The sequence below is a fragment of the Perognathus longimembris genome, chromosome 13 (assembly GCF_023159225.1).
Source record: "Perognathus longimembris pacificus isolate PPM17 chromosome 13, ASM2315922v1, whole genome shotgun sequence".
Lineage (NCBI taxonomy): Eukaryota > Metazoa > Chordata > Mammalia > Rodentia > Heteromyidae > Perognathus > Perognathus longimembris.
Window position 1 is genome coordinate 53,552,379 of NC_063173.1, and position 21,835 is coordinate 53,574,213.

The window sequence follows — 21,835 nt, forward strand, 5'->3', positions numbered from 1 at the left end:
TTCCAAATGCATTACAAATGTAGCGCAAATTATATCGTGCTTTGAGTTGGGTATTTTTTGTTTTTTTGAACCCATGGGGGACCAGGTTTCTATCAGCAATTGATCACTAGTAATTCACTTTTGAGTTCTGGATAAATGCAATTATTCTAAAGGAGAATGTTGAGTATTGTTCATATGCACCAATTGTGTCTGATCCAAATACTCTCGCTAGAGGCATTAAGGTACAGAAAGCTGGGACTGTAATATCAGAGTTTGTAATTAACTTTTATCATTTAAAAACTGCTCATGCACAAAGGCAATTGATTTTCAAAAGGAAAAAGTCAGCATTACAAACAAGAAAAAGCATCCTGTCTCTTACAAAATAAAACAAAGCAAAAACAAAATGACATCTTATTACCCATGCATGCATCTAATTATTCTGTCCTCTGGAAATCACAAATATTTTAGAAAATGCATATGGTGAGGATCTTAGCTTTAAATATATGACATAAACAGGTGGATGATGATGAATTTTTATAGCACAATGATATAAAATGGGGTTTGTTTTTATGTGAATATGACAGCATCTATTTGGCATGATTAGAACACTTTGAAGCTCACAGAGATTTTTATTCACTTTTTAAAAATTTAATATTATTGTCAAGGTGATGTACAGAGGGGTTACAGTGACGTACTCCAGGTAGGAAGTACATTTCTTGTCAAACGTGTTACTTCCTATGTCATTTTTCTTCTACCTTCCTTCCTCCCCAACCTCCTCCCCTGCCCCTGAGTTGTAAGGTTTTCCAACATATTTTCTTTTATCACTGATTTTTTTTAATGCCAATAGTGGGACTTGAACTCAGAACTGAGGTGCTGAACTTGAGCTCTTTTGCTCAAAGCTAGTGAGTGCTCTACCATTTCTGACTTTGGAGTAGTTAATTGGAGCTAACAGTTCTCAGCCACCTGAGTAGCTGAGATGACAAGTGAGAGTCTGTGTATGCTTTCAGATATGCTTTCTGTCATTAAACATTACTTTGTATTTTCTAGAATTTTCTATAGGTGGAATACACTTTATATACTTTCTTTTTTTCTGGTTTCTCTAATTCATGAAATGCATTCATGGTTTGTATGTCTTGCTGTTTTGTTCCTTTGTGATATGTGGCTATATCATAGTTCATTCGCTCCCTTGTAGATGAACATCTGGATTATTTCTATTTTTTTACTACTACATTTAGAGCTGCTATGACTATCCATGTATAAATCCTTATGTGGCTATACATCTTCCTTTTTCTTGGGTAAATTATCTATGAGTGTTTTGCTATAACTCTTAAAATTTATTAAGAAGAAAACAAACAACCTAATTTCTTTTTTAAAAAAAGAGCAAATACTCAGACAAGTGCTTCAACCAAAAGACACTGACATAGAAAATAAGCATACGAAAAGATCTGCACTGCTGTTTAAGTCAAATAAAACCACAGTATAAATTGAAAACAACATAGTAGAATTTACTAGCATGGCTAATAGAAGAAGCTAATAGATACACCAGGAGTGGGCAGAGAGAAACTGGAACATTGTTGGGCATGTAAAAATGGCAAAGCAGTCGGACAATTTGCTAGAATATTAAACCTACACTATGTTGCCTTTCAGTTCCTTCCTTTCCTTCACAAACTCCAGAACTTGTTCTGCATTTCTTTCTCCTACATTGACTTGCCTCTTCTTCTCCTGATTAGAAATCAAAGGACAAAAGTTGCTTTCTTCCTGTTTGAGGAGATTGCCTTTTCTGTTCTTCATTTTTTTCCCCCATTCACTCAAAATATACTTAACATAAAGACCAAAATAACAAAGTATCAAGAGGCGCCCTACTTCCGGGGCACTAAGAGTCCTGGTGAATGTTGGTACCGTGTCATCAGGCTGAGCATTTGCTGGCCATGCTCAGATGATCTAGTTATTTCACCCCTTTGATCTCGGTCTCTGAATTTGCCATGTTAGAGACAATAGTATCTTCATAAAACTTTTGGTTAGGATTAAATTGCTATATTATGTAAAGTATTAATACTTGCGGCATTGCATAATTTATAATGTGTGGATGATTGGTGCTATCTTAAAGGAAAACTCTGGCTTACACACACACACACACACAAAACTTCAAATGCACTGACACTATTTTAGAGGAACTGCAGACTTCCCAGAATATGTATCCTAAAACAAGTTCTTAACAACATACTCTTCTGAGGAAAATAAGGAATATTTTTCTTTAGCGATAGCGATCCAGAGGGTGGGACCACAGGTGGGCAGGATGAAGACAGAGGCTGACTCTCACTTCCTGTTGGCCATTGTCTGAGCAAAGCAGAAAAACTGCTCAGTGTCAGATCCAAGCATCAAGAGCCATCCAGATTCAAGGCTGGGATTTGCCTGGATTTGCCTCTGGGTGATTCAGGCAAGCGTGTACCCTCATTGAGTCTATACTAGCACCCAGCTCATGGGGAAATTATAAAAATCAGATGAATTAGCATACGCAATAGTCCCTTGCCTGCAAGCTAGTTAGCTGTGATGAGTTAGAGCCGTATTGGGTGACCTTAATAAACAGCGGAGGGAACTGAATGGAAGTAGATCTATCAACCCTGACTTAAAGACAGAGGAAATTATCAGCCAAAAACACCATCTCAGGATCATTACTGGAGATGTTGAAGAGAATCTGCTTAGTTAGGAACGTGGCTTAGGTCTCACATACACAGCACACTGAGGTTTGTACAGCAGGGAAGAGTATAAGCAGTACTTTAGGTCCTGTGCTCATAAAACACTACTGGGATTCAAAAGCAGCCTACAGGGCTGGGGATATGGCCTAGTGGCAAGAGAGCTTGCCTCGTATACATGAGGCCCTGGGTTCGATTCCCCAGCACCACATATACAGAAAACAGCCAGAAGTGGCGCTGTGGCTCAAGTGGCAGAGTGTTAGCCTTGAGCAAAAGGAAGCCAGGGACAGTGCTCAGGCCCTGAGTTCAAGGCCCAGGACTGGCCAAAAAAAAAAACAAAAACAAAAGCAGCCTACATTAGCTTCTGCAGCCTTCTACTCTTTGGAACCATATCATTATTTAGTATTGTGGTTGGTGCCTTAGCAGAGTTCTAAGTTACTTGAGGAAAAAAGAAAAGTAATCTAAACACAGTGGGGGGAAAAATTTCAATCAAATAGTGACGCAGGAAGGGTGTAGTGCATCACTGTCGTGAAAATGAAAATCTGAATGAAGGAAAGGGATCCTTGATCATTCACTAAGAAGCTCAGGAAAACAGCCCACAGGGAGCCCTATTTATGTTCAGGCTACACAAGAATGGGAAGAAAGGATGCTCTTGTTTTAGCAACTGCTTGACTTGTGTGCAAGTTACTCCCATACAGGAAGACATTTAGCTCTAAAGCAAGTTTGAACATTAGCACCTTGGATGGTACGGGGAAGAAAATAATGGTGACATATTTTTAATTTCTGGCAAATCTTAAAGAAGAATATGCAGGCATTAGTCATTCAACTTTTTGGAGAGTTTGAAATATTGCGATTTTTTCCCTCTCCAGGATTAAATTTAGGATATGAGTTACTTCTGTAGATTTGAGTCGGAGGAGATCCATCTGGATAGAGGAAAAATGGGTCAGGCAAAAACAAAATCTCTTCTCTGGCATCATGTGCTCTATCATAAAGACCAGTTTCTTAGTCCCAGAACAAGCATGTGAACAGAGGAAATAACACCACAACCCTCCACTCATATTATAAATGAATGCTAATTCAAAATAAAATAACAGATTGGGGGGAAAAAAAAAACTCTTCTTTGTGAAGTATAAGAAGTCCCAGGGCTGGGAATATGGCCTAGTGGTAGAGTGCTTGCCTCCTGAAAGTTTGATTCCTCAGCACCATCTACACAGAAAAAGCCAGAAGTGGCTCTGTGGTTCAAGAGGTAGAGTGCTAGCCTTGAGCAAAAAGAAACCAGGGACAGTGCTCAGGCCCTGAGCTCAAGCTCCAGGACTGGCAAAAAAAAAAAAAAAAAAACCCAAAAGCTCAGGGACAGTGCCCCAGACCCAAAATTCAAGCCCTGGGACCTGAAAAATAAAAATTAAAAAAATAAAAACTAAATCCCAGAAAAGAAAAACGCTTTTCCCTCAGTTCTAGGCTGCCTCATTTTAGTGTCTCAATTCACCGTCGCCTTCCTGTTGATAGTTGCAACCTGTGCTGTCTGTCGCTGAAGGCCTCTGTGAAGGGTAGCTGTGTATATAATGACATTATTGGTAGTTAAAAACAAAACACCACATCCAGCTTTCAACCTATCTCTAATTTTTCTCACTCTTGTGCGTAGACACCAGGCACCAGAGGCACACACACACACACACACTGGCAGACGTAAAACACTCACCTAAAATGTCTCCCTGCTTTCAGGGCCCCCACATCCTGGCACCTACGGGAACCTTGCCCATTTGGCTTCACCACGTTCAGTGCGCATCCCAATGACTCCAGTGACTTCACTTCTTTCTTCATCCGACTAAGGGCAGACTCTGGGAATCATATTTTCTCAACTCTTCTACATGGATTCACCATGTCTTATCACATTTCCCAATGTTTTCTTTAGTCCCAGGACAAATGTATGAATCATCAGAGGGATTATAGCAGGCGTGACATGGAGAAGTTCTGCTGAGGGCGAGGTTGTTTCATTGGGAGCAATCAAGAAGAAGCCCAGGCAGGAACACCTAGGAATTTACATGTTGTCCAGCATCTAGAATGTTCTAGAGGGAACTGAAAAGGGGGAGGGCCCTCTCATTCTCTGAATTCAATAGAAGAGAGATTTTTGTTCAAATATGTCAAGAGGTACTCCTTGGAAAACACAAACGATATTAATTAGGGTCATCGGAGTATCTGTGTGGAACACAGAGGGTGGAGGGCCGGTGGGGAGCTAATCTGCTACTCAGCCCTGTATTCTAGCTCCAAGTCTTGTCAGTTAACACAAAGAGAACTGGACAAGCCCAGGGTCATTAACATTTTAGAGACGGCCATTCCTCCCCCTAGCTCAACACTCTGTGTGCAAGAGAATCACCTATTTGGAAAGAGATTGGTGGGGCGGGGAGGAAGGACAGCTCACACTAGCACACTAAGAAAAACAGAGCACGATAGTTGACACTTGATTTCAATGGCTAGCCAGCTACCATGCTTGACCCTCTTTTAAGATCTACAGTGCTAAGACCCAGAAAACTGAATGCTATAGGCAATCGTAGCTCTCCGCATCTATCCGGGATGATCTAATCAGCAGAGGGTTGTGTATTTTCTTCTTCCTGTTATCTCAGCCTAGAGGCAGCATGGTTCTACTTGCTTCTGTGAGCAGAAATCTCCCCCAGCTTCACTACCATGTCCAGGCCCTCCTCTCCCGCTGCAGCTAGTGTATCCAGCTGCCGTTTCACATACCCAGACCTGTCCCTAACAAAGATCATGAAACAGAGTGCTTGGCTTTGTAGCACTACTCTTGAATGACTGACTGCATCCAGAACTACTCAGCTGCAATATGTAAGGATTGACTTCCTACTGGCTCAACTCAATAAACCACAGGCGATCTCTTCAAAATGACAGAAAATGCTGGAAGCCAGTGGTTCACACCTGTCATCTTAGCTACCCAGGAGGCTGAGATCTGACGATGATGATTTGAAGCCAGCCCAGGAAGGGAAGTACATGAGACTCTTATTTCCAATTAACCACCAAAAAAGCCACAGTTGGAGCTGTGACTCAAGTAGTGGAGGGCCATCCTTGAACAAAAAAGCTAAGGGATAGCTCCTAGACCCTAAGTTCAAACCCTGATATGCTTACACAAGAATGATGGACAAAATGTTTTTTTTAATCTTTATGCAAAAATAAGAACAATATTTATTGAGATTTCCCCGGGTACTTTTAACAAAGTGAACTTTTATTTATTTATTTTTAATATTTGAACTCAGGGTAACTATTTACTAGGCAAGAGTGCTACCATTGAACCACACCTCCAGCCCTTTGGCTTTTACTTCATATTTCAGAAAGGATCTCCTGCTTTTGCCTGGGTCAGATTTAGACCTTCCCATCTCCACCTCCTGAGTAACTAAGGTTACTGGCATTATGCATTATCTACTTTAATGTCTTTCTTGCTGTAACTTAATTGTACAAAGCAAAGGGGTTTGAAAATATTCACCTGTTTTATTACCCTTTCTTAGTCCCTTTCCCTTTGTCCTTCCCCTTGATACTCTAGCAGCAGCCCCTCTTTTCTTGCTCCTTCTCATCTCCCTGTAGAGTTCATTCACATCTTTTGTTAAGTTTATGCCTAGTTTTTATGTTATTTTATTTCCAAGGTATGGGAGGGGGGCTATTATGAATAGTATTATTCTCCTTCCTGCTGAGAAGAATGTGTATTCTGTGGCCCTTGACTGTAATATTCTGTAGATGCCTATCATTTGATCAATAGTCCATTTGATCAATAGTAACCTGTAACTTTGATGGGTTTAGTTGATATTCTAAATGATAAATCTATTGGTGAGAGTGGGATATTGAAGTTACTTTTATTGTGTTGGGTCTGTCTGTTCCTTTATGCCCCTTAGTGTTTGTCTGTGCTGACAGTTGTGTGTGCTGACCCGTGGCCCATCTATATTTATCATTGTTACACCCCCTTGATGGACTACTCAGTAGGCAGTGACCTTGATTCTCTTCTGATTCATTTTGTTTTGAAGTCTGCTTTGTCAGATACAAATGTGCTTCATTGTACTCCACTACTTTCAGGTTCCATTGGCTTGGAGTTCAGGAGAGAGGATTTTTTATGGGGAGGGGAAGTTCTCTCATGTGGAACAGGAATTTGATTTCAGGATCTTGAGTCTGCAAGCCAAGATTTCTCCCACTTGGGTCCAGGGCTTTTTACTTTTCTTTCTTAGAGAGAGTCTTGTGATTTTTTTTGCTTGTATCTGATCTTGCACCACAGCTCTCTTAGCTTGACCACCCAATTACCTGGGATTATAGACACATGCCACATACAAGATTGTTTTTGGACATAAGAACTCACTTTTGGCTTGAGCTGGCCTCAAGCCATCATCCTTCTCTTTCTCTCTGTTTCCAAGGAAGCTAGGATACAGATGTGTACTACTAGGCCCATCCTATCTCATACATTACCCATCCTGTCCTCCTCTTCTGGTGTAGGGTTCCTTTGAGTACACTAACTTAGTGGACAGGAACTTCTTCTGCTTATACTTATCACAGGAAGTTTTTCATCTCTCCTCAAAATGGTTATTAAAGCCCACACTTTAGATTTCTTTTGTTTTTAACTTAGCATCCTTTTTCTGTCTCAGGATCCTGTCTAAGATGCCACATATCACACTTGCCGTGCCTCCTTAAATTCCTCTACATTTGCTTTTGATGACATCGGCAGGATTAAGGGGCACCTGCTCAGGTGTTTTATAGAATGTTTCTCGACTGTTCTCATGATTTTTCTCAGGGTGAGACAGGGGTTGTATGTCTTTGGGAGAAAAGATAGAAAAAGTGTCATTTACACCACATCATCCCAAAGAACATATGTCATTAATGCAGCTGATCAATGACACACATTAACTTCACACACCTGCCTGGAGTAATATATTTCTCCAGGTTTGTCCCTTTGTTCATTTTTGTGTATAAAGTTCAAGGTTGAGATTACTATTCATAACTTACTCATAAAGAGTTGGGACTTAGGCTACATCTTGATGGTGAAAAATCTACAAAAATTATTTAGAATCCCACTATGTGTGAGGCTCCAATGTGTTCTATTTATTTATATGCTCAACCATTTGTTTATATCAGTATGGACACATGGGTATTTATTTTATACATGGGGTAATGCTATCCCACTGAATTCTATTCTTCGAGGCTTGGGTTGTGTCTGCTTTTGCCACTGGGAGTCATTTTAGTCATCTCTTGGGTCCCATTGTTTTGTTTATTTGTTACTTCCTTGCTTTTTGACACAAGGTGCTCCGGGTTTGTGTTCTATGTGTTCCCTGACCCAGACCTCCTATTTCTCATTCCTCCAAGGGACTCTGCTTCTTTTCTAATGGTCTTTATTTACTTTAATAACCTTCAGTAGATTTTATCTATTATTTATTGACTATTTGGGATGGTCCACACAAGCAGAAGACTGTGTGTAGGCCTTGACCTAGGCCTGCTATCAGTCATTTGCCAAAGAATTCTGGATGTTTGCTTTTTCTTTTTCCTTCATTTCTTCCTCTTTTCCTTTCCTTTCTTTCATTCTCCCTCTCTTTCTTTCTTTTCTCTTTTCTATCCTTCTTTTCTTTTATTCTTTGTGTTGTTCCTGGGGCTTGAACTTGGGGCCTAGGCTTTGTCCCTGAGATTTTTTTTCTCAAGGCTAGAGTTCTACCACTTGAGCTAGAGTTCTACTTCTGGATTTTTTTTACTAGTTTATTGGAGCTGAGAGTCTCACAGGAAGCTGGGAATATGGTCAAGTGGTAGAGTGTTTGCCTCGTATACATGAAGCCCTGGGTTTGATTCCTCAGTATCACATACATGGAAAAATCCAGAAGTGGCAATGTGGCTCAAGTGGTAGAGTGCTAGCCTTGAACAAAAAGAAGCAATGGACAGTGCTCATGCCCTGAGTTCAAGCCCCAGGACTGGAAAGAAAAAAAAAAAGAGTCTCAAACTTTCCTGCCCAAGCTGGCTTCAAACTGCAACTCTCATATTTCAGCTTCCTGAGTAGCTAGGCGTACAGGTGCACGCCACTGGTGGTTAGCTTTCATTTTTTTTTCATTTTTTGTTTTAAGTAGCCATTACCAGTTTATTTACAGTACGGAGTGTGAACCCAGTTCTTCTTCCTTCCTACCTTCCTTCCTTCCTTCTTCCATCCCTCCATCCCTCCCTCTCACCTTTCCTTTTCTCTTTTTTACTTTCTCTCTTTCTATAGTTCCCTATCTCCCTTCTTTTTCTTATTCATATATTTCAGTTATTCAGAAATGTAAGTAGCATAATAAATGATAAGGAAACTGAAAACAAAATAATATACTCCCTTGACACTTTGTATGATCAGTCACTTGTAGGCACACCGCTATTAACAAGTGCAAAAAGTAAATTTTATTATTTTCTTCAATGAAAATTGTTTCTGTTTACATAACTCAACTGGCCCACAACACACAAGCCTTCTGTAATAGTCTCTTAAATGTTGAAAATAAAGGGATAAAGCACCATACCCAGACAAATTGTACTCTGGTTTATTTTAAATCTGTTTCCTTCCAGTTTTGATTATGTGGTTGTTTTCTGGGATATCTGAGTTCTTAGGGAAATTCTACAGCCATGAATTTCTACAATATGATAAAGTACAGTTAACATATGACTTCTCTTTGGAAAAAGCATCTCTACATTGGGGAAATTGCCAACACTGCCTCAGGCAATTGCAGTTTCAATTCAATTCAATTTGAATTCCTGATGTATGACACAGAAATATTGACACCCAATCAGAGGGAGTCATGCCATCAGAATGAGCAAGCTCTTCGGGGGTTAATGACCTGAATCATTCAGGTCTCATAAGATACATGGGTCCACATTCAAAATACATGAAGTGCTCCAGAAAAATGAAACACCAAACCAGACAAAACACATTGAATGAGTAGCTAGCAAAGATTTTGTCTCATTCTGTGGGCTATCTCTTAACTCCGTAAATTATTTCCTTTGCTATGCAGAAGGCTTTTAATTTACTGTAATCCTTTCAGTCAATCCTTGCTCTTATTTCCAGACATACTAGAGTCCTATTCAGGAAGTTTTTCTATGCCGATAGCTTCGAAGATTTTCCCACTTTCAAAGTTTCAGGTCCTACCTTAAGGCCTTTTACATGTTTTGAATTGATTTCTTTTCTTTTTCTTCTTTTCTTTTGAACAGGATAAGAGGCAGGGATTTAGTTTCAGACTTACATGTAGATATCCAGTTTTCTCAGCATCATTGTTGATAACTCTCTTTTTGCCAACACACATTCACACACACACACACACACACACACACACACACACACAGAGGCAACTTTGCCAAAAAAAATAATTGGCTGTAGTTGTATGGACTCATTTCTAGGCATTATTCTTCTTATCTTATCCTATCCTGTCCTTCTATTCTACTAGATGTAAACTATATCTCAAGTGAGAGTAATTTATTTAGGAAAATTAAGGGGGGGACATATTGCCTATAATGAGTTCATTAGGATGTGATTACATCATGGAAGACACCCTAGAGTTCCCAAGAACAAGCTTCACATAACACAATACATGGCTTAGTTCCCTCTCTCCTAAGAATGCAACAACATAGTAGAAATGTCTGAGTGACTTTGATTCAATTTTCTTTATTTCAACCAAGTTTGCAATGCAAAAACCATAAATATCTCTACAGGTAACAATCTATTCCTTTATTATCCTCTCTGACATGACACCTTTTTTTACTTTATTGACATGCTGGACTGGAATCTTTGAAAGTCATACATATTTCAGGAGAAGCGAGTCATTCATTGCAAATCCATTAATAAATAACATTTACTTGATGTGCACACCTTTTCAAAGGTGGTGATAAGAAGGAGCTACTGGTCTCTTCCATCAGAAGGCCCAAGTCTTCTCTTGAGCCTCTTCATGGCTGATTTCATCTCCTGGTTCCTCAGAGTGTAGATCAAGGGGTTCAGCAGGGGGGAGATGACCGTGAAGGTGACAGAGATGGCCTTGTCTGTGGGGAGGGCGGTGAAGGGCCGGGCATACACATAGATGCAGGGCACAAAGTGCAGGGTCACCACGGTGATGTGGGAGGTGCAGGTGGAGATGGCTTTCCTCCTGCCCTCGCCGCTGTGAGACCTCAGCATCATTAAGATGACGGTGTAGGACACCAGCAAGAAGACGAACCACAGCGTAGTGAGCATGCCATTGTTGGAGATCATCAGGATCTCCAGAAGAGAAGTATCAGTGCAGGCAAGCTTGAGGACCTGGGGGACATCACAGTAGAAAGTGTCCAGTACATTGGGCCCACAGAAGGGGAGTGGGAGCAGGAGGGAGATCTGCACGATGGAGTGGGCAAAGCCCCCCAGCCAGGAGGCCCCGATGAGCGCTATGCAGCGCCCCCTGCTCATGATGGTCACGTAGTGCAGGGGCTTGGAGATGGCTATGTAGCGATCCAAGGCCATCACGGACAGAGAGAACACGTCCACGCCCCCGATCAGGTGGAAGAAGAACATCTGAGTGATGCAGCCCTGGAAGGAGATGGTCTTCCTCGCCGAGAGCAGGTCGGTCAGCACCTTGGGGGCTGTGATGGAGGAAAAGCAGATGTCGGCAACAGACAAATTGCGGAGCAAGAAGTACATGGGGGTATGTAGGTGAGAGTCCCAGGTCACGGTGACCATGATGAGCAGGTTTCCCAAGAGAGTGACCACGTACACCAGCAGGAGGAAAAGAAACAAGACCAAGCTCACTCCCAGACTCTGGCTCAGGCCAAGGAACACCAGCTCTTGGATCCTGGTGCAGTTTTCCATGGCCAGGGGCGCATCCTCCTGCTTGCTGATGGCTTTCAAGCTATGTCTTACGGAGGAACTCTATTTACCTCGTTCTCCTGAGCACCTAGAGCCTTTGCAAGATGTTTCCCTGAATGGATGGAGTGTTCACAGTTTGTTCGATGGTCCATGTATATAGCATCACAATCAGTTTTGTAATCAAATCAAGTTGTCACTTGTGAAGCCATTCCATAGTTCTTTTCCTTTCTTTTTGTCTTGTTGGTTCATTTATCTTTCTTTGGGAAGGCAAGAGGGGTCACAGAAATGGAGGGACAAAGAGTGAACAAATGCAGCGATGCTACCCACTAGATGCTGTGTTGAAAATGAACGAACAATACAACTCAGGGGATGAGAGGAAAAAACTCAGAGAGCGAGGGAAGGGTGGACATTGTCCAAAAAGAAATGTACTCTTTTACCTGACTTATGTAACTAACTCCTCCATACATCACTTTTATAATAACAATGAAAAATAAGTAAATTTAATTTTTCAAAAATTTCCTGCAGAACTCTTCTGGAAAGGAAAACATACTAAGCTGTAAGAGTTACGTAGCATATTTGAAAAGATCAATATTCCAGAAAAGGGGGTTGGCGAGGGAAAAAATTGGGAGAAAGTGAGGGAAGAGGTGACACTGTTCAAAAAGAAATGTACCCCTTACCTGGCCCCTCTGTACATCAGTTCTTCAATAAAAATAAAATTAGATATGTATATATGCATACCAATGTTAAATTGGTGCTTTGGGTACAAAATGTCCAAGTCATTAAATTTTTTCTATATGTTCCTTGATTGAGATTTCTTCACCATCAGAAGTGGCGCTGTGGCTCAAGTGGTAAAGTCCTAGCCTTGAGCTGAAGAGCTTAGGGACAGCACCCAGGCCCAGAATTCAAGGCCCACATCTGACCAAAAAAAAAAAATCTCTTCATCATCTTTTTAGTTATGCAGTTTTGAGGGAAAATGATTCTGGCTTTGATAAAAGCAGAGAGTGAAAAACATCATCCTCAGTTTCTTATTTCTGCTATAACTGCCCCTAGTTTGCTATTATTGTTACTATTATTGTTGTTATTACTATTTTCAGTTTTTGTGGGGTTTTTTGCCAGTCCTGGAGCTTGGGACTCAGGGACTGAGCACTGTCCCCGGCTTCTTTTGCCTCAAAGCTAGCACTCTACGTCTTGGGCCACAGCACCACTTCCAACTTTTTCTGTTTACATGGTGCTGAGGAATCGAACCCAGGGCTTCATACATGCTAGACCAGCATGCTACCACTAAGCTACATTCCCAGCCCCTTCAGTTATTTTTTTTTTGCACTGAGCAGAAACACCATGTTCAGATAAGAACCTAGGACTTTCAGAAATTAGAAAGATCCAACTATACTGTGCATTTGGAGACGTGGCTCTGTATCCTCCATATTTTTCCATCAACAAGCTGATTGGTGGGGACCGGACTCAGTTCTGCATGCTGTGGATAATGTAAGTTTGAACCGGGAAGGAGTAAGAAGAACCTGAGCTAAGACTGATCTAAACTTAAGGGACTATAGGACTGAAGATGTTATCGGTGTCAGAACTAACTGGATGTCTACTTTCTTCCTCCTTTCCTGTCTCCAGCATCAGTAGATCCATTGTTAGGCGACCATCATGATGCTCTCTGAAGCTTGTGAATGGTTCTCCCCTGTGCAATGGAAACATGGGTTTTAATTCTTTCCTATGGATGGTCAACAAAGAGATCTCATCCTCCAAACTCACGACGTCTGAAGACTCAAACTGCAGATGTGACTCTACTCCACTCCAAAGACTACATTCCATCTTCCCCAACATGCAATCATGGTTTAAGCACTGAATAGAATAGAATGATTATTTTATCTCAATTCAAGGGTAAAAGCAATAGAAAACAAGAAAAGGCCATGTTTAGAAAAGTCTACACTTTCTTTTCACTTTAAGCATACAAGAATGAAGCAGAATATAATTTCTCTGAAAACAAAAATCGAAACAGCATTTGGTGATTCCCAGTGAATCTGTCGATAGTGCTGTGCCCATTATTACTTATAAACCTTTGTTCATCAACTGGACAAGCTTAGCTCTGCCTGGTGAGATGAATAACATCCAATTCACAGGACTTTCTATGTGTTTTTATATGCTCATAAAGACAAGGGGGAAGGAATGCAGTTAAGAATCCAATGTGTGGGGCTGGGAATGTGGCTTAGAGGTAGAGCACTTGCCTAGCATGCATGAATGCCTGGGTTCGATTCCTCAGCACCATGTAAACAGAAAAAGCCAGAACTGGCACTGTGGCTCAAGAGGTACAGTGCTAGCCTTGAGCAAAAAGAAGCCAGGGACAGTGCTCAGGCCCTGAGTTCAAGCCCCAGGACTGGTTTTAAAAAAAGAAAGAAAGAAAGAATCCTACAAAATGAGGAAAGGACTGGGTTGAGAGAGACGGGTGAGAATGTTGAAAGGGCATCGACCAAGATGCATTTTATTCATAAACTGCCTTGTTAGATGGCAACGGCTTTGTACAACTACTTAAAGATAATTTTAAAAATTAAACAACAAAGAAAGCAGTCACAAAGTTTCCAGAAAAAGAAAAAAAAAGACAAGAGCCAGCATAGGATTGGCCCCATGTCCTTTAGATGTGCAGCACCTCCAGCGAGCTGGCCAGCTTGTGCAGCAAAAATGGATGCTAGCAAAATGAAAGTGGATTCCTTTACCTTAGAAGCCACTGGCATGCGCTCGTGACATCGCATTCATCAGAAAGGGGAACGCCATCCATTTAGACAAGGAATCTCGTCCTGCAATACACACTTTCTGGTCCTTATGGCACTGTTGGTATTGTGCTAGCACTAGCCACATGCACACGAGTACAGTGAAGTTCTAGTCTCCAGCAGTTTTCAGTCTGATGCAAGGTGCAAACGTTCAAGTATATACACACATGTGAGCTACAGTGCTGGCACCAACATGGCAGCTCCATTTAGGTTTCGTCAGGGGAAGTTCCTGGTAGAAGTTAAAGTTTCGGGGCTGGGGATATGGCCTAGTGGCAAGAGTGCTTGCCTCGTGTATATATAAGGCCCTAGGTTCAATTCCCCAGCACCACATATACAGAAAATGGCCAGAAGTGGCGCTGTGGCTCTAGTGGCAGAATGCTAGCCTTGAGCAAGAAGCCAGGGACAGTGCTCAGGCCCTGAGTCCAAGCCCCAGGACTGGCCAAAAAAAAAAAAAAAAGAAGTTTCATTCTGTTTCAATGATTTTCCCAGAAGCAGGAAAAGGTACAAAGGGAGGAATTCACAAATGGCCATCACTGATTAAAATCACAGGAGCATGTGGAGAACACGAGAAAATGCAGTGTGGTTGCTATGATGTAGGGAGATGTTTATTAGTTGTTTGGCTGTTGAACAATGGTTCTCATATTTGGGAGTGTAAAACTGAAATATTCCTCCATGGTATGTTGGGACAATGGACTTTAATTTCTTTTCCCTCAACTCTCCAACACACTCTTCTCTCCCTCCCTTTCCCTCTCCTTCCCTCTTCCCTCTCCGCCCCCCCCATCTGTCCTAGTCCTGAGGCTTGAACTCAGGGCCTGGGCACAGTCCCTGAACACTGTTAGTAAAAGCTAGTACTCTACCACTTGGGCCACAGCTCCACTTCTGGATTTTAGGTGGTTAATTGGAAATAAGAATCACAGGGACTTTCCTACCTGGGCTAGCATTGAACTGTGATTCTCATATTTCAGTCTTCTGAGTAGCTAGGATTCTAGGCACAAGCTGTCAGCACCCAGCTCCACTTTCTCTCTCTGAGTGACACTGGGTATCACAGTGTGCATCACACAGCAGTGAGAGGATACTGCTTTCACAAGAATAAGGCATGCTTATATAAGATGTGTTTCATCATTTTAAGTAATCATTGCTACTATGATTACTTGTTGCATCTTACGTGTAGACAATGAGCATTCATTGCAGTGTTTACGTAGCTATGGATAAATCAAGTCAATGGAAGTTCAGGATACTATTGTAAGTAACAGAATACAGACAGAGAAAGAGAAGATATCATGGTCTTGTATTTGGAAAATAAGAAAGCAGACCTGATAGCAAAACAGTGATTTAAAGAGGTTGGAAAGGCTTACGTGTGCGGGTGTGTGCATGTTGTGTCGGTAAAGGAAGATGAGTGCATGCTGTATGCATATGGGGAAATATTGCGTGAGACCCAATTAATATACAGAATTTATATATGATAATAAAAATCAAAAGTGATCAAATAAAATGTCGACTTAGAAACTAGACTATATTGTTAAAATTCTTATAGTCTAAGAAAAGTGAATGATTTAAGAAATTAAAAGATGCAATGCATGATAAAATATGAGATATTTTGATAGGAAAACACAGATACATTTGAATAGCATAAAAGCCATAATATAATGCTCATGATCATTTCGGACAATAACGAAAGCTAGGATTTTTAGAGTTCTTTGTGTATATAACATGCTCAAAGTAGATTTGCTTCATTCTTACCTTCACTCATTAGATACATGGTAGTGGCAATCCTACTTTTCACAAACACCTCACAAGGCTCTGGAGTGGAAGAGATGGGAACAGGAGGAGGGTTGTCTTTTACCCTACATTGAGATATGTGTTCACAGTTTGTGCAGTAAGGACATTTGAAAAAGCCTGCCTCAAGAAAAGCATTTTCCAGAAACCCTCTTTACACTAATTTTCATGTATAGCAGCTTCCACCAAAACACAACCCACAAGGTCTTGATAAATACATGATCACCTCTCTCACAAACAAGACACCATTTTATGATTAAAAACTCATGATCAACACCGTTTCCCCTCTCCCTCAGTGTTTGACACTCACCTTCCCTGTGTTTGTCTGTGGGATGGGCATCTTTGGATGGAAGCACTTGCTAGACCTGAGAATCATAGTGAAAGTCAAATCAGTTACACAGAACCACAATATCATCTCCATCACACCATGTAGAGCGTTAGCCCAGCCTTGTACTTAATGTCCTTGCTTATTCCCTGAAAGTCCAGCTAAAACTCATATGCACATCAACTGGCATCATTAATTTCTGAAAATTTTGTTTCTGAAAGTAAAGTACTTTGGGGTATGGAATACTTTTTTTTTCCTGGTCAGTCATGGGCTTGAACTCAGGGCTTCGGTATTGTCCTTGAGATCATTTTGCTCAAATCTAGTGCTCTACTGCTTTAAGCCATAGCTCCACTTCCAGTTTTCTGGAGGCTAATTGGAGATAAGAGTCAAATGGATTTTCCTGCCTGGGCTGGCTTTGAACTGTGATCCTCAGATCTCAGATTGAGTGGCTAGGATTACAGGTGCGAGCCACCAGCACCTAGCTTGTCTTAAGGTCCTCCATTTTCAGAAGACAAAGAATAGACTTGAGAACCTCATCTGTAAGGTTCCTCCACTTGTGTTTCAGTCTAATGTTCAATTCCTTTACCTTTAGGCTTAATGTAAGCATGGCCAACAGAATATTCTTGTTCAAGAAAGTGGAGGTAAGTAGCTGATTCCAGTTTGGGTAATGCAATTTTAGTGGGAATTATTAAGGTAACATAAGCAAAACAGCACACACAAGACATACACACACAGATATTGGTCGGTGTCTAAATTCTTTAGAGGCAACAGAAGAAATCTATCCAATTTCTGCTTTCAGCAATTCTCCACTGGGTCTGTGGCGCCATGTTCTAGTCCCTTAGTCCCAGGCTGATTACAAGAGCTAGATGAAGGATTATTTTTGGACATGGAAGTAGAAATCAAGGGGCTAGTTTCCCTGGCAGTCACAGAGTTTCAGTGGGACTTATTAAATAGATTGTTGATAATATTTATGCAAAGGTATAAACACAAGGAGTTCATTATGGAGAGCAGCCATATTTGGGGTTGTGTCCAGATTATCTAATGTCTAGAGAGAATGAATCCTATTAGCCTCAACTTAATCAGTTCTTTGTTCAAAACATGCCAAGTGTCATGTCTGGAAAACCTACAAGGTCTATATTCACTTTTTGAAACTATGGAAGATTAGATATTTAAACTATGTTTGTATATATCGTATACATAAACATGTCATATATATATATATATCTCAAGCTGCCAAAAGGCTAGAACAAGAGAATATACCCTAAACACTTATTGTCTTTTCAAGCAGAGAACAGTTGTGTATCATGCAGGAAGCTGCATGTCTACCTGTACAGCAGGTCACAGGTGATCCTTAGAAATGTCCACCTGTGAATTGTTACTGTCTACCTCATATGTATGTTATAGAACACTTTTACCCTCAGGAGAACTGGAAGTCACAGATAGGTGGAAGTAATCAGTCAAAACTGTCCACACAACATTTTGGGCTTTATATAAATTTAACTTATTGATCCATAGAATAAAAAGTGTTTGAAGGGCTGGGGATTTAGCTCAGCAGAAGAGCACCTGCTTGGCAATGCAAGGCCCAGAGTTCAGTCCTCACCACTGGGGAAGAAAATAAAACTATAAAAGACCAAAAAAGAAAAAAAGAATAGGGGCTGGGAATATGGCCTAGTGGCAAGAGTGCTTGCCTCATATACATGAAGCCCTGGGTTTGATTCCTCAGCACCACATATACAGAAAACAGCCAGAAGTGGTGCTGTGGCTCAAGTGGCAGAGTGCTAGCCTTGAGCAAAAAGAAGTCAGGGACAGTGCTCAGGCCCTGAGCCCAAGCCCCAGGACTGGCCAAAATAAAATAAAATAAAATAAAAATTGTTTGAAGCAAGGTCCTGGTAGTTGAAAGAAGTGCCATCCTGGGGTTTGGACTCAGGGCTTGGGCATTGTCCCTGAGGTAATACTTTACTGCTTGAGCAACATGTCCATTCCCGGCTCTTTTTGTAGGTTTGTTATTTTTTTGTTTTGTTTTTTTTTGGGGGGGGGTGGGGGCGGAGATAAGACTTTCAGACTGGGCTGGGGATATGGCCTAGTGGCAAGAGTGCCTGCTTCATATACATGAGGCCCTGCGTTTGATTCCCCAGCACCACATATACAGAAAATGGCCAGAAGTGGTGCTGTGGCTCAAGTGGCAGAGTGCTAGCCTTGAGCAAAAAAAGAAGCCAGGGACAGTGCTCAGGCCCTGAGTCCAAGCCCCAGGACTGGCAAAAAAAAAAAAAAGACTTTCAGACCTACCTGGGCTAACTTCCAACCATGATCTTCAGATCTCAGCCTCCTGAGTAGTTAGGATTACAGGGGAGAGCCACTGGCACCAGGCATTTGATGCTATTTCTAATGCCATGAGTCAAGATTTCCAAGATTGACTCCTTAGTTCTCCTCTTTATTTCTCAGCCATCTTATTCCATCTTCAGTGAAAAGCACTAGACACAAAGACAGGAATAGTGCTGACACATGGAAGGGACAAGTACACAATTGAGGAAGAGAGGGAAAATAAATAATGGAGACCAAAGAATATGAAACATGTAATGTAACTATGTACAAAGTAAGCCTAGGAATCTCAGTGAATGCTGTTGACCACTGGAAGAAGGGGAGGAAGGAGAACACAATCACAAATTATCTGATTAAAATGGGATATATGCACATCTGAAATACCATGGCAAAACCCCTTGGCACAATTACTACACACTGAAAAGATGAATGACAAGAGCATAAAACAGATTTGGATGACGAGTGGGCATTAGCACGACTGGAGAAGGCAAATGGAAAAGGTGAAGGAGGGAGGCTAAGTATGGCTAAAGCAGTTTATTTACATACATCGTGAAAGAATATAAAACTTACCAAAGTTGTTTTAAGTGGGGAGCCAGGTACGGAGGAGTGGTAGAGGGAATGGGTGTGATTGGTACACATTATATATGTGCATAAAAAGGTCACAGTGAAAACTCTACTTGCATAACTAATATATAATTCACCATTCCCTCATCACCATCCTTTCAAAAAGTGTAGACTAGACTTTTGCTAGTTACTTTCTGCCCTTTACCCTACTTTGTTTCCCTTCATATTGCTTTTCCCATTCTACTTGTCTCTGTAGTTGTTTCTCTGATTAAATGCATGGCATCTTCCCATTAGAAAGTACATTGTATGAAGGTATAGGTATGTCTGCTTCACTGTTTCATACTTGTGGTACCATAACCCTTTGAGTAAATACGAGAGTCTGTGTTTGAAATATATTAGAAATGCCAGGGCTCGGGCTGGGGATATGGCCTAGTGGTAAGAGTGCTTGCCTCATATACATGAAGCCCTGGGTTCCATTCCCCAGCACCACATATATAGAAAACGGCCAGAAGTGGCGCTGTGGCTCAAGTGGCAGAGTGCTAGCCTTGAGCAAAAAGAAGCCAGGGACAGTGCCCAGGCCCTGAGTCCAAGGCCCAGGACTGGAAAAAAAGAAGAAGAAGAAAGAAACACCAGGGCTCCTAGAGGACATTGCTAATTTCCTTTCTCAGCGAATGTGAGTTCTGCCCTTCTATTCATAAATCTGATTGGACTTTACTCTCTAAATTCTATTCTCATCCGAAAAATATGTTGCGATGTAGATTCCTATTTCTCCTCAGCAAAATTCAGTGTGTACTACACGGGTCCTCTTGCATTCCTTTTTATGTATCATGTCAATATTAAGAACTTGTCTACTTGGTGACTCTTCAACTCTAGCCTCTTTTTGATCATGTCCCTTCCATGTGTCAGCTCTATTGCTCTCTTTGTATCTGCTGCTTCTCCTGGAAGATGGAATCGGATGGCTGAGAAATAAAGAGTAGAACTAACAAGTCATAGACTCCTGGAAGATTGGGCCCAGATGTCATCGTTTTAGAAGTAGCATCAACTAAGAATTCATCTTTCAACTGCCCAAACCAACCTTCCCACCATTTTATTCAATAGAGCAATAATTTGAGTTCAAATTCCCATGACCTTAGTTCTATCTGGCTTTCCCAAGGAAAAAGGTGTTATGTGACATGCAAATAAGACAGAGGGTAACAATTTACAGATGGACATTTCTAATGCTTACTAGTGGTCATGCAGGTTTCTGGAGACATAGCTATTGTCTGCTTGAAAAGAAAATGAAAGATAATGAAAGGAAAGTGTTTAGGGGCACATTCTCTTAGATAACCTGGACTAATACTGAAATGTGCTTGTTCTCCATTTGATTCTTTGTGTTTATACATTTGTACATACCATCAACAATATATTTCATAATTCCTATTGATCTCCATGGTGACCAGTCATAACTACTAGCCACTTTTTTCTATCTCCATGTCCAAAAATAATTCTTCAACTAACCCTCGTAATTGGCCTGGGACTAAGGGACTAGAACATGGTGCAAGGATGCCGTGGAGAAATGTTGAAACCATAATTTGGTTAGGTGTCTTATATTACTTCTAAAGAATTTTTTGCATCAACAAAACTTGTCCCTATGTGTGTGTGTGCTCCTGTTTTGGTTACATTAATTTAATAATTCCCACCAAACTTGCATCAGCAAAACTGGAATCATCCAACTACTTCTACTTTCTTGAACAATAATAGTCTCTTGGCCATTCTTACATACATTAAGCCTGAAGAGAAGGGATTTAATCACTCCACAAGTAGAAGAACTTTAAAGATGTGAATGGTTGAGACATGTTTCCTTTGTCTCCTGACAATGGAGCAAGGACATGAAGATATTTAATTCCTCAAAGTACTTTACTTTCAGAAACAAAAATTTCAGGAATTAATGATGCCCGTTGATGCGCATGTAAGTTTTAGCTGGCCTTTCAGGGAATAAGCAAGGACATTAAGTACAAGGCTGGGCTAACGCTCTACATGGTGTGATGGAGATGATATTGTGGTTCTGTGTAACTAATTTGGCTTTCACTATGATTCCCAGGTCTAGCAAGTGCTTCCGTCCAAAGATGCCCATCCCACAGACAAACACAGGGAAGGTGAGTGTCAAACACTGGGGGAGAGGAGAAACGGTGTTGATCATGAGTTTTTAATCATAAAATGGTGTCTTGTTTGTGAGAGAGGTGATCATGTATTTATCAAGACCTTGTGGGTTGTGTTTTGGTGGAAGCTGCTATATATGAAAATTGGTATAAAGAGGGTTTCTGGAAAATGCTTTTCTTCAGACAGGCTTTTTCAATTGTCCTTACTGCACAAACTGTGAGCACATATCTTAATGTAGGGTAAAAAGACAACTCTCTTTCCTCCTGTTCCCATCTCTTCCACTCCAGAGCCTTGTGAGGTGTTTGTGAAAAGTAGGATTGCCACTACCATGTATCTAATGAGTGAAGGTAAGAATGAAGCAAATCTACTTTAAATAGCATGTGACATCTACAGAAAACTCAAAAAGTACTAGTTTTTATTATTGTCAAACATGATCATCTACCTTATCACAGCCTTT

The 21,835-nt window shown here is 40.9% G+C and overlaps 1 protein-coding gene across 1 annotated transcript; it reads right to left on the reverse strand.

Annotated features, from left to right (window-relative positions):
* Positions 1-10,551: 10,551 nt before the first annotated feature.
* Positions 10,552-11,487, reverse strand: LOC125361791 (olfactory receptor 4D11-like). The gene has a single exon (XM_048360392.1). It carries the CDS (start codon positions 11,485-11,487, stop codon positions 10,552-10,554), a length of 936 nt encoding a protein of 311 aa, XP_048216349.1.
* Positions 11,488-21,835: the final 10,348 nt, after the last annotated feature.